Below are 14353 nucleotides of genomic sequence, written 5' to 3'. Positions count from 1 at the left end.
ATAATAGCGCCCACTCCCATATAACGTCTTTTATTAAAACTACTGAAAGTGTGATAACTCATTAACTAAATATGTCAGAGACATTACATTCCACACATAATATGGCACGATTGAACTTAATAGGAGCCAATAAAAAAATTGGTTAATTGGCGTGGCACTGCGCATATAGCCCCAGAACACACACCCGGGTACAAATGTATCCACTTTCAACTTCGAAGTGTTGTAACTTTTGAACCGCTATACCAGATCGGACCATTGGTTCAGGAGCTACAGCCTTCCAAACACATTATATATGTAAACACACACCCGGGATACGTTTGTACCCCAATAGTAAAAATCCTCATAATAATCAATTACGAGTATATTATTTTTTTATTTGAAAAATTAAAAATATTCATTTCACACATTATATTATTGTCTTTTATTATAACAATTATAAAAATGCATCTTATATATAAGGAAAATCATGGCAAATAGAGCAATTTGTTGATGTGACCGAATGTTCAAGACACATTGGCTTCTTACATTTGGCGCACAGCTTTCTGGGTTTTCTATGGCGCTTTTCCTCTTGTGCGTAACATAAATAGCAAGATCCGGACACAGGTTTTGGCGTGCGCGCTGCGGCAGATGTTGATGCTGCTGTTGACACCATTGATTCCACCGGTCGGTTGAAATATGCTTCAATAGCAATTTTAGTCGAAAAATTTCGCGTCACTTGACGATTTATGGCTCTGGCTTCAATAATGGGTATACACAATGCTTCAGCCAGCTGCGCAGGATCTGCTTACGCTTGTTGTTTGTTCTCGAAGGCAACATAGGGTTATTCAAATCGTAGACAATGTAGGCTGCAAGAGCTGTAATGTCCAACATGTTGAAGAACATCGCTAGTGGCCATTGTTTTGTTTGTCTTTGTGTTGGATATTCCGCAAACATTTGGTCCATTCGATCAACACCACCTTTGGTACGATTATAATATTCAATTATTTCAGGTTTCCCACTGTCAGCTATTTTAGCATCATTATGCATGATCGAAAGCAAAATTACTGCTTTATTTTTTTTGGGAACATAAGAGCACATTGTCACATTATTTTTGAAGCCAAATGTCGTTGAACCAATTGTCCTGTTTTTGTTCTGCTTAATTTTTTGGGGAATATATGATTTGTTTTTGCGCAAAGTTCCAACGATCGTGAGTTTCCAGGTGAGAAGCAGTTCTGCAACTGGCAAGGTCGTAAACAAATTGTCCATTGTAATGTTTCGGCCACTTCCTTGGTATTTGGCAGACAAATCCTTCACCACTCGTTCGCCTTGGTTCGTTTCCCTACCAGTTTCTGCTTGGCCAGTATATATTTGTCCATGCAGTGGATATGCATTTGTGGCAGCGCAAATCCACCAAACCTTGACACCATATTTAGCAGGATTTGACGGTATGTACTGCGTAAACCGTGTGCGTCCACGGTAAGGAAATAATTGTTCATCAATCGCCAAGCATGAACTGGGCTTGTAATGTGCAGCAAGATTATTGTTCATCATCATCCACAACTCACTGATCGGTGCTGCTTTATCAGTTAGTAAGCGTGTTGCACGAGTGTTTTTATCGTCAAATCTTAGGAACCGCAATATCGAACAGAAACGGTTGACTCCCATTGTGGCGCGATATAAAGGATAGTTTTTGACGCTCCATAAATCTCGAACATGTTCTCCATTGCTATGGTTCGCACCAGTCATAATAAGTATGCCAAAAAATGCATACAGCTCTGTTATTGACACAGGCGTCCATGACTTAGGAGTTGTGTTTGGATGCGCATTGTTGTAAGCATTATAAGTTTCTTTTGCTAACTTATTTGTGTAGCGCATAATTATATCAGCCATTTCAACGTTTATAAAACATTTGAATGTTTGCTCTATTGACAACATTTTAGTGCATCTAGCTGGTCCAGAACGTTCTCTTATAATATTTTGTCTGAGTACCTGACGACTTACATTTGGTTCTTTCATCCACTCAGTACCATCACGTGCAACAAATTTTTCGGCACTAGCAGGTAATTCATTATTTTCTTCTACTTCTTCTTCTTCATTGTCTTCTTCATCATTCTCATAGTCCGCATAATCAGGTAATACTTCTGCGGCACTTTGCGAAACTTCAGCATCGTCATCAGCAATTTCAATGTCATTGATTTGAATTTCTTCTTCATCTTCTGAGTCAAAGTCATAGGGAGCGTCATCGTCACAAATTTCATCAAATAAATACTGTATGATTCTCGCTGTTTCTCAGTTAGCCTGCATAATAAAAAAAATTAGTATATGTTTACATTGTTGCTTATTTTACATTTTTTACCTTCTATATGCTGCACTCGATAAATATTCGTTTCTTCTTGAAGTCATTTCGTATCCAGTTATTTATAGTTTCAGTTATATTTATTTTCACTTATATTTTCACTTCTTACACTTTTGAGCACCAAAACAATAATGAAAATATCAACAGGCAGCATTTATGACAACACCTCCTGTGAAAACAACCCTTACAGCTGCATATAAAATACAAAAACCAGTTATACCAGTGTATTTGCTACCTACGTACCCATACCTTGCGCGACTTTTTTGCACATTTCTTTTGAACCAGGTAGAATATTTCAATGAAATAAAAACCAAAATGTGTATTCGTTGTTACTCTACAAGTATATTATTATAAATTATATTATTTTGTTTTGCATTTATCAGGACAACAACAAAAACAAAATCCACTGTTGCATGTCCTGACTTTATTTGCCCATATCGCTGGAACCAGTAGGAATAATCGAATGAAACAAAAGACAAAATACTTGTTATATATTAAAATATACATTAAAAAAAATCATAGAAATCGGTTGAATCTTCTTAATTGGCGTAGACACCGCTTACGCGATTATAGCCGAGTTAACAACCGCAAATCGGTTGAATAAGAATTAAAAAAACCGCAAAATAAGGTCCCGGGTACAAACGTATCCCGGGTGTGTGTTTACGTGGTATTTTATGTGTGTTCTAGGGATAGTCGGGCAATAGAACATTTATTCCATCGATTGGGGAATCGGGTTCACCATTTCCAGATGTTATACTATCACTGTCGCACGTTGGAGAAGTGTTCCATCCATAACTACATTCTACTCCGAACATCAGCCACTAAATCACTCCGGTCTTGAAACTCTCGTTTCCCTCTTCAACAATCGGTATCCCACACCGCTCGTGTTATGGTATATCGCACCATTGCGAAGTACCCTTATACAGTTCCCTTCTACCGAGTTGCTGATGAGCAGGAGTGCACGTCGGTCGGTTTGTGGTAGCAGCTTCTCGGAGGCGGGCGTTTATTTTCAATACAACAAGATAGTAGTCCGAGTCGTTGTTAGATGCTCCGAGCATACGCACGAGACAGCAGACATATTGTTCATTTATCACAATATGATCCATCTAGTTTTGAGCTTTTCGATCCGGAGACAGCCAAGGAGCTTGATGATTTTTTTGTATTGGAATCTAGTATTGCAGACAACAATATTTCGGGCCCCTGCGACGTCAACCACCCTCAACCCATTTGTAGAGGTTTCGCCATGGAGGCTGAATTTTCCAACTATTTTACCAAAAATGCCGTCTTTGCTCACTCTGGAGATAAAATCGCTAAGCACAATCAATCAGGATCAATACTCCTACTCCTTTGGGCCCCATATACTTAATATAAGAGCTTAAAATTTTTGGTTGGCTGTATACCTATGTGTATGAAGAATACTAGATAGAGTTTTGTGCCGTATACAGAATGCAAGAAAAATCAAGTTTGGAAAAATGCTACCGATGTTTTGGGCATGTAGCACAGTCATGTACGAACCAGGAGACCGGCAAATATTCCATGAAATGAGAAGTAGATAGACACCATGCCAAAGAATGATACCCTACTATAAGAAAGGAAAGAGCGAACCCGAAACACCAAATGGGCAACGCCGTGTTGCGTGTTTACGTGAGTACCTGCTGACGGTTACGGTACGGTGCTTAACAGCTTATAGCTCAAAACAACGCGTTTTTCAGTGTTCCAAATAATACAAGATTTTTGTAAATATTATTTGGTTCCAATTGGTCAGGTGGAAGGGACACCTTTTCCACCTTGGTGGAGTTGTAGGGCGACCTAAGACCTCTGTCGTACTGTATTTTATAGCGACCGGGTGAGCTGTGCGACTCCACACTGAACTGAACTTTCAATTCTATCTGCCTTTACGAAAATCCCCAAAGGTCCAAACTCAATAAGTATGTTGGAGCGAACTCCAAGGGCTAACTGCTCACTGGGGAACCAGATTTAAGTCTCCGGTTAGACCTTGTAGCTTTTGCTACTACCAGTTGAGCACGTATAAAACTTAATGACTGTTGACATTTGCCGCTTGAATTTCAAATGTTTTTTCATTAGAAGGAAAGCAGGAATCTCATTCATAGTCTATATTATCATTTCCAGGATAGTATTATAGCACTATTTATGACAAGACTATGCTGATATTTCGATGTAAGCCAAATAACAGACATAGTGCATGTTGGATCTTACGGCATACATACCTGCCTGCCCGCTGGGGGATCAACAAATGGGCAGACGAAGATGTCCTAATAGCATATATCAAAACCATTGCGAAAGCGCCCAAGAACTTTTAAGGCAAACGGTGTACGAAAAGAGACTAGATGTCGTAATTATCTGTAAACAATATGTGCCTGTGGTGACAAAACGATGCAATACAAAAAACACAATAAACGAGAACAAAAATATGCGGAGTATACAATTATAACTGTTAATTGCCACCCAGTGTTTCTCAGCCTACTTTTGAATAAATTATTGGTGATTAACCCAAATATTAAAATAGGAAACTTCAATGCGTGGGCCTTACAATGAAGAAGGAGAAGTAGAATATGACTTTATTCAAAGCCTTCCGTTTACTAGATGTTGTACTGCGAAGGTGGTTGACAAACTTTGAAAATAATAATAAAAAATTGCAAATAAACATTTGCAAACAAATCTCTAGCTCGATCGACAGAGTGACAGGTACATGATACGCGACCATTTCCCTATCATAGTTGATGTAGGAAATCACTCCCTAACCAAAAAATAAGTGTGGTGTAAAAACAAAGTACAATCTCCAAAAGCAGAATATCTCTTGCCAACACGTGCTACTTCAGACTAAGTAGGCTATTAAGAAGTTAAGTCCTCTCTCGACGAACAAAAACCAAACTTTATAAGTCACTGATTATTTCCGTCCTGCTATACGGTGTAGAGGCATGGACGATGACAACATCTGATGAGTCGACATTATGAGTTTTCGAGAGAAAAGTCTTGCGTAAGATTTATGGTCTTTTGCGCGTTGGTCACGGCGAATACTTGTATATTCGTCAAGGTACACATTAATAATCTTTACTTTTTCCTGCTTTTAATAAGGCCGTTTCGGTTTTTTATCCCGCTAGCCGAAACTTCATATATATCTAACCATTCGTTATTCGAGACCAATTGTATCTATCATACAGAGTGATTAATATGCGTTTGGATCTCCAACTGTTTTATTTGGTTTCTGCAGACTAAACGTTATTTTCATATTTTTGGTTGCGCTGTATTGCGATCTTCAGAACACAATTTGGTGCAGCAGTATTATTGAGGAGGAAAGAGTGTGTCAACTACATTCTTAAGGAGGTTGGCATTTCCGCGCCAGTCGTTTCTTTTTTTCGCAAGGTGACGCCAATTGGAGATTCTCCACCTGGTCTTTCCAACGGAGTGGAGGTATTCCTCTTCCTCTGCTTCACCCGGCGAGTACTTTGTCGAATTGTCGGCCATTTGGACAACATGACCTAGCCATCGTAGCCGCTGTCTTTTAATTCCCTGAACTATGAAAATGTCGTTGTATATCTCATACAGTTCATCGTTCCATCGAATGCTATATTCCAACCAACGCGCAAAGGACCATAAATCCTTCGCATAATCTTTCTCTCGAGAGCTTGTAACGTCGACTCATCAGATGTTGTCATCATCCATGCCTCTGTACCATACAGCAGGACGAGAACAATGAGTGAGTTATAAAGTTTGGTATTTGTTTGTCGAGAGAGGACTTTACTTTTCAATTGCCTACTCAGTCCGAAGTAGCACCTATTGGCAAGAGTTATTCTGCGTTGGATTTCCAGTCTGGCATGGTTGGTGATGTTGATACTTGTTCCCAGATAGACGAAATTATCAACTACTCCAAAGTTATGACTTTTTGTTTGATGACAGGAGATGTTTCGCTTGTACTTTAGGACTTCGAATTTTAACCATGACGAGTTTATATGCTCCACCCCAGGGAGTATGATCTAATTTGTCTCCAAGCTTATTGAAGCAGGATGCTTTTTTCTTTTTAATTGCCTTTTCTTTTCGTTTGGTCTTGATGATTATGGTACGTCTTTCGGAATCCACCGTGAATATACCCTTCTGGTACTATCGTCAAGGTTTATTGCAAGCACTTCGCACTATCGCTGTCACTAGCAGCTTTGCCTGTCCTCTTCCAGCATTGTTTATAACTCAACAAAGATTTTTGTCTACCTTACCGCTGGTGGGGGATTTCAAAAAAGTCTTTAGTCGAGCTGTGAATATTTTATTCTGATTTTATTTTAAATTTATAAACCTTATATACTATTTTAGAAGTCTAACTTATCTAATTAAATATATATATATTTACAGCACACCACATGGGGTTGTTTTCAACTATACAATACAATACATGTGTGTGTGTGTGTATGTGCTGTCATACAAGTATAATTTATGTTGCTTGGTTTGGGTTGTTTTCAAGTGCATTTGTAATCAATTGCCCAAACCTAAGTAAATATGTTTATTATGTATTTCTTGAGTGCATGCGTATCACATATTAATGCATACGTGCCTTATATATGATTGTATGCTGCACATCCATGCATATATTTTTATGTGTACGTATGTTTGAACATAGATATCTAATAGTAGTGGACTGTATGATTTTACAATAGTTAGAATATTTCTTATCTTTTTTAACATTATGAAATATATAAAAGATTTAAATTTAATGCTGTTGTCCGTCCTTTGGTAGCAACGAACATGTTCAATTTTGAACATTCTCCCGGGCGACAAAAGTGACTGCTGGGAAATTGATTGCAGCTTGTAGTCGTCGCCTGGTTTTCAACCGATAGTAAATGAAGATTGCTACTAGCACGCCGACTATAAAGAATAGCAATGATATGTGTCCGGTAGCATGATGTATTTTTATTTCTTTTAATTTTATGTTTCCTTTCTTGTGTTGCTTCACTATGACTTGCAATTCTTTGATGTCTTTTAAACTTGTAGTTAAGGTTTCTGGTTGAGCAATTACTTGAGGCATAGGTACTTCATTTATTTCCATTATTGGTTTATTCACAGGTGCCTCAATTAACTTTCGCGTGTGATATTGTTGTGGAGCCGCTAGAATAACTCCTTTGTAACGTCCAGTACATCCTTCTCCTAAATCCATTATTCCTTTCGATGGTATGTTGAAAAATTCTTTGGATTTGTTATAAAGTCAACTATTACCACTTTGAAGCTTTATCCAATAGCTAGTCCAATGACCCTTTTTGAAAAGACAGTTCATTGTTGGCATGCCACGTAATACCGAGATTTCGCATGACTGGTCTCAGGATGGTTTCCATGGCCAGCTTTCTTTACATGTGTAATGGTTCTCCAGACTCGTATCACATTTATCCAATTCTGTTTGTTGCATTATATTGTATGCATCTAAACCGAAATTGTAAATTGGATAGCTTCCTCTAATAATTGGTATCATCATTTCTTCATTATGTTGAAACGGTATTGTAATTACTCTATATAATGTTGACGTTTCACGTGCGAATAATGGAATGGTTGTTTTGATCACTACCTTAATATTCATTATAGTTCCTTTTCCTCTCATAAGATTATTTCACTTGTTTGGTCTCCTAAAAGAGTCAACTTTGGTGATAGCTCTTTTTTAATTTTATATATTTCTTCGCGTATTTGAGATGGTCGTAAAAGTTGTAGATTTAAATGTCCATGGTTAATGTCAATTAACAGATTGATAATTGACGATTGTATATTTTCACATTCTGTCAACGTCACACTGAGTTGTGTTACCATCATTTGATAAATTAATGCCATCCTTTCGGCGTTAAGATTTTTTATTAATTCTGAATAGAATAAATTCAACTGTCCATTCATCTTTACAAAAGTTTCTCGCACTTCTTCTTGGGATTTCTTCATAATGTTCAACGATGAATCAATGACAGACGTTTGCTTCTGTATCAATTGTTTTAAGTTCTTCTCGTTGTCTAATAAATTAGTTAGGCCTTTTCCTAACTCCTTTCGATCATCTGCATCCATCGTTCCAAAAAGAATGTGATGAATAGTTTCTACAAATTCAAAATGTGCTCGACATGTTCTTTTTGGTTGTAGTAAGTGGTCATTATCCATCTCTAATGCCTTGAACCGTTTTTCATCATTTCACAGCTTGATTCGAAGTTGGTGAGGAGGTGACACTGTTTTTTCAGTCTCCCAATATAATCAGCTATTCCTTTTATCTGGTTGAAATAAAGTTCCATGTTGTAATACTCCACCAAATTCCACGTTGACATCTCTATATCGATCATACCATTTTTTTCGAGATATATTGCGCTTTTGCTTGGTATTGCATTTATTTGAATATCTCCACTAGTCATCGTTGCCATTGCTGTTTGCATTAATAAAAGCATGCAAGTTTCTTATCAAAACAATTTGTCCTTCTTTGATGTTGTTCATCGGTTGCTTCCATTTATATCTTTATTGTAATATATGTAGATATTCCTCTTTCCAAATCTTCCAAAATTGGCATTTCATTTTTTGAAGAAGATTGCATCTATCTAATGTCGTCAAATTTCTTTCTTGAGATGGTTCTGGCGCACTCAATAAAGGTCTTCCAATTAAAAAATGCCCTGGAGTAAGTATACTGTCGTTTTCGTAATCTTCTCCAGTTGTATAAAGTGGGCGTGAATTTAAAACTGCTTCAATTTGTGTTAACAGTGTAGTTAACTCTTCATATATGAGAGTGTTATCTCCTATAATACGCTTAAGATGATGTTTCATAGAATTAACACCTGCTTCCCAAATTCCTCCAAAATGAGGACTTGCCGGCGGAATAAAGTGCCACTTAATGCCTTCTTTTTCCATTATTGGAGCAATAACTCTGTTATTAGTAATAGCCAATTATAAATCTTTTTCCAAAGATTTTGCTGCTCCAACAAAGTTTGTACCATTATCTGAATATATATTGGTACTTTTTCCTCTTCTTGCAAAGAAACGCCGCAACGCAGCTAAAAAGCTTCCGTGGATAAATCGCTTACGGCTTCAAGATAAATTGCTTTTGTCGTCATGCATACAAAGACAGCAATATATCCTTTGTATGATTTTTGACATTTACCTTTTGATCAGCGTATTTGAAACGGTCCGCATAATCCGCTCCGACATTATTAAATGGATGGCTGGGTATAACTCGGTATGGTGGTAAATTTCCCATTAGTTGTGTCATCACTTCTTGGTTATATCGAGCACAACGTACACACTTTCTCACATACTGTTTTAGTTGACTCCTTATACGAATGATCCAGTATTCATTTCTGATGTGTGTTCTCATTAATTTAATGCCACCATGTAATGTTGTTTTGTGTGCTTCCTGGATGATTAACTTTGATAAATCACAATTTGTCAGTATGATTGGATGTTTAGTGTTATAAGCGATTTCTGAATTTTGCAGTCTTCCTCTTACTCTTAAAATGCCATCTTCATCAACGAAAGGATATAATGTTGATAATTTGTTTTTTCTATCCATCAAAAAAATCAAAATTTTGTTGTTTTTTAATTACTTTCTTTTTTGCCAATTGCAGCTCGTCTACTGTTAAATAATCTGTTGTTATCGTTTTTCTTCGAAGTTTATTTGTGAATCGCATCACGTATGCCATCACTCTAATTAGTTTTCCAAGGTCGGAAAATTTTTGTAGTATTGAGAAAAAGCCTTTCTCTTCCGTTATTGTGGTTATAGTAACTATTTTTTCTTCTACTCTTTTCGGCCAATGATCTGTATTTAATTGAAGCCATGATGGTTCTTGCCACCATAAACTGTGTTGTAGTATATTTTCAGGTGATGTCCCTCTTGATGCAATATCTGCTGGATTTTCACTTGATTTCATGTATGTACCTCCATTCAGCTTCCGGAATCATCTCATTGATATTGTTTACCCTGGTGCGTACAAACTTCTCTTTGTTGTTTTTGTTTTGAATCCATGCCAATGTAACCATCGAATCACTCCATGCGTAATTTTGCACTGTAAATTCAATATATTCTTGACTCTTTTTAATATATTAGCCAATAGATGTGCACCGGAAAGTTCCAATTTGGATATTGTTTTCCTATTTTTAATAGGGTTTACTTTGCTTTTGGCAAACAACAGTGTTACTTGTTGTCCCACTTTTGCATAAATTACTGCTGCATATGCTTTGTCAGATGCGTCTCCAAACGCATGCAATTCCAAACTAGTGTTATTATTTGTACCGATCCAGCGTGGAATAGTAAATTTATCTAATATATTTAATTGCTTAGCGAATTTCAGCCATTCTTCTTCCAACTCTTTGTTTAACAGCTCGTCCCAAGATCCACCTGTTGACCAATGTTTTTGTATGAAACATCTACCAACAATTGTTACTGGTGCAAGCCAACCAAGCGGATCAAATATTTTTGCCAATTGTGATAGTATTGTCCGTTTTGTAATTTTTTCTATCTGTTGAACTGCTGCTTTAAACTTAAATAGGTCACGTTTTGGTTCCCATTGTAACCCCAATGTTTTCACTGAATCCGTTTTTTCGATTTGAATAATTTCATTATCTGCCCGTGTAAGATCATCAATTATTTCGGAACTACAGTACTTGTCCAATAAATTACGAACGAGAGCAAAAAAACAAAAATATATATATATATACATGGCGACAAAATATTGAATATGATTCAATACAAAAATATAATAATTTAAGTTTAATGTATATAGCGTATAAAAAATAATTTTTTTCTAAAATTAGCCAAATATTTATGTTTTTATTAATGATTAAAGTTAGAACTATTTTTTACTTCGTTCGTAATTTATTGGACAAGTACTGTATTTGATACGATTTTCTTAGATGAAATCCTGCACTCTGTAAAGCTTGCATCAATTTCTTACGTAATTCTTTACATTCTTGAGTGGTATGCCTGTCATGAGATCATCCATATAAAAATCATTATTAATGATGTCATGCACGTTTTTATTATCTTTACAGTAAATGTTACCAATCTCTTGTAACGTTCTCACTGCTAACAATGGTGCTGCTGCTGTACCATATGTCACTGTTGTAAATTTGAATTCTTTTATTAATTCTTTTATTTTCTCTTGAGGATTTTCTCTCCATAGAATATACTGATATTCCTTATCTTCCTCTCTGACTTTTATTTGCCGATACATCTTTCGACATCAGCACTCATTACATAACGCCACATACGCCACTTTACAATGATATCTACAATATCTTTCTGTAATCTTGGCCCGATTAGCATTACGTCATTCAAACTGTGACCATTTGTAGTTTTTGCCGATGCGTCAAAGACTACCATTAGTTTTGTTGTGGTGCTTTCTTTTTTAATTACAGCTTGATGGGGTAAGTAATATTTACCTTGACCCATCTTTTCAACTTCCTTCATATGTCCCATCTTTTGATATTCCCGCATGAACTTTGTGTAGTCGTCTTTTAGATCCTTTCTTGCTTCAAATTTCCTTTCCATACTCATCAACTGCTGGCTTCCTAGATTCCCCAAGCTCTTTCTCCTTATTAAACGGAATGGCTACTATAAATCTGCCATCTGTTGAATCACGTGTTGTCGTTTGAATATAATTTTGTTCACATATGGTATCTTCTGGAGTAGGCTCCTCTTCATCCTTTTCCATTTCCCAGAATCTTTCTAAATCATCCAGTTTAAGGGTTGTCATAGCTGCTACTATTTCATTGCTTCTGGATCTTTCAATACTACCAGACACAATTCAACCCAGCATTGTGGCTTGTCCTAGTAATCCATCAGCTTTAATTATACCTTTTTTCATTATTTTTCGGTAAAAATCAGCTCCAATTACTACATCAATGCGACTTGGTTTGTTGAAATTTGGATCCGCTAATAGTTTATTCTTCCATATGTACGCCTTCTTTTCAAATTTTTTTATTGGAAGTGCTTTATGCAGTTTAGATAACACCAGAGCTTCGGTTTCTGTTAGAAACTTGCTATTAAATCTGGGTTTTATTTCGAGTCGTACTTTATGCCGTGAAACTTCCACGCATTTCGCTGAGACGCCGCTTATTTCGGTGGTTACTTTTATTTTCGGTAACCCTAACATCTGAACTCCTTCCTCAGAAATTAGAATTTTCTGAGAACCACTATCAATCAAGGCTCTTAATTCCAATTCTCCTTTTGGCGGTACCACTTTTATTATTGCTGTTGCGAAAAATGTTTCTTCTCCTTTCTGTTTAGCCATATTTGATGATATTTTTTGAATTGGTTTGTCTTCATGGAGTAAGGTATTGTGTGATTTGTCGCATACCATACATTTCCAAGTCCTGAAACAACTTTTTGTTGTGTGTTGTCCTAAGCATCTAAAGCATAATTGATTTTTGCGCACTACTTCTAATCGCCGTCCGACATTTAATTTTTGGAATTTATCGCATCGAAGTATGTCATGCCCTTGCATTTGGCAACTTTGACGAAAACTTGTCTTTCCTAATGATTTATTTTTTTCGGTTGCGGAATTGTAAAATTTGTTTTGTTGTTGTGAGTTTACTCCTAGAGATAAATATCTTAGTGACTCTTGCATGTCAGTAATTCCCAAGCAGTGTTGTAATTTGCACCTGATCCCGTTATCAGGTGACTAGCCATTAATCTAGCATCTCCTTGAAGACAAGATTTCAAATAGCTCATCTTTTTGGAGTCACTAATGTCCTTATCATTATGGACATACTCCTCGAAGAGCTCCTTAAATGGTTGCCATTCTCGAAATTCGCCTGAGAATTTTGGCAATTCTATGTTTGGTAATTCCAATTTTTCCGTCTTTTCCGTTTTTTTAAGTCGATTTGTTTTTGTTTTTTTAATAACCGCAAAGTATCGCTGACTTCAAAGGAAAGATCTACAAATTCGTAAATACGAGTATACGATGGCTTGTTGTACTTTATCGACAATTCGTCGATATCTTTCTCCATGCAGCTCCATAAATTCTTGAGACGGTTTTCGAGAAATTCGATGTCAGTTTCGTCTCTAGAATTTATATTTATCTTTGCATCTGCAATTGTAGATCTTATTCTTTCCGATCTTCTTTCAATTGCCTGCTCTATACAATCTATCATTTTATCCGTTGGGCTTATTGCCCTTGCTCCTATCTCCATCTCTTAGGTTGTGCGTTCCATTTTGAGCTGTTCATCATTTTTTTTATGTGCTGCTTCGCATTTCTGTCGCAATTTTTCATTTAAGTACATTGTTGGCAAAGTAATCATGATTCGACGCTACTTTCCCTGCTAAGTTTACATGGTTGTTGTGGAATTCGGTCCATAGTACCTCAATATCTTCTAATTCATTTTGATCGCACCGTGCTGAAATTTCACTTTGCAGCACTTGTTGGCGTTTCAACATGTTCGACATTTTTAATTATTATTTTATTTACTAAACTGTTCTTATGCTTCAAAAAAAATCGTTGGAGGTAATTGTTTTGGTCGCCCGGTTGACCTTGCTGTGCCTCGATTCACAGCCGCTGAATATGTTTTTTGAATAACAGTCTTTAACACAGCGTTTAGTTTCGTACTAAAACGGCTTATGTGATTACATAAACACGCGGGAATATGAACCCGTCTTACAATTTCTTTTCAATGATTTATATATTTTTTTTATTTTGCCTGTATTTTCATAAATAGCAGGGCTTTTTTTAACTTGGCTGAGGTCTTTTTTAGACTCGAAGGACCAAATGTTTATAACTCAACAAAGATTTTTGTCTACCTTACCGCTGGTGGGGCGATTTCAAAAAAGTCTTTAGTCGAGCTGAGAATATTTCATTCTGATTTTATTTTAAATTTGTAAACCTTATATACTATTTTAGAAGTCTAACTTATCTAATTAAATATATATATATTTACAGCACACCACATGGGGTTGTTTTCAACTATACAATACAATACATGTGTGTGTATGTGCTGTCATACAAGTATACCCTACAAGAACACTGACAGTCAGCTGAACGTACATTTGACTGTCAGAGCTGAAAGAATTCA

At 36.5% G+C, this 14353-nt stretch overlaps 1 protein-coding gene across 1 annotated transcript; it reads right to left on the bottom strand.

Moving 5' to 3' along the window:
• Positions 1 to 723: 723 nt before the first annotated feature.
• On the bottom strand, positions 724 to 7496 carry LOC125777603 (piggyBac transposable element-derived protein 4-like). The gene is made up of 2 exons (XM_049452689.1): positions 7197 to 7496; positions 724 to 2247 (listed from the first exon to the last, which is right to left on the bottom strand). Exons 1-2 carry the CDS (start codon positions 7494 to 7496, stop codon positions 724 to 726), a joined length of 1824 nt encoding a protein of 607 aa, XP_049308646.1.
• Positions 7497 to 14353: the final 6857 nt, after the last annotated feature.

This window comes from Bactrocera dorsalis, chromosome 3 (genome assembly GCF_023373825.1).
Source record: "Bactrocera dorsalis isolate Fly_Bdor chromosome 3, ASM2337382v1, whole genome shotgun sequence".
In the NCBI taxonomy this organism is placed as follows: domain Eukaryota; kingdom Metazoa; phylum Arthropoda; class Insecta; order Diptera; family Tephritidae; genus Bactrocera; species Bactrocera dorsalis.
The sequence above is the reverse complement of the archived record's forward strand: the minus strand, read 5'-3'. Positions and strand labels throughout refer to the sequence as shown.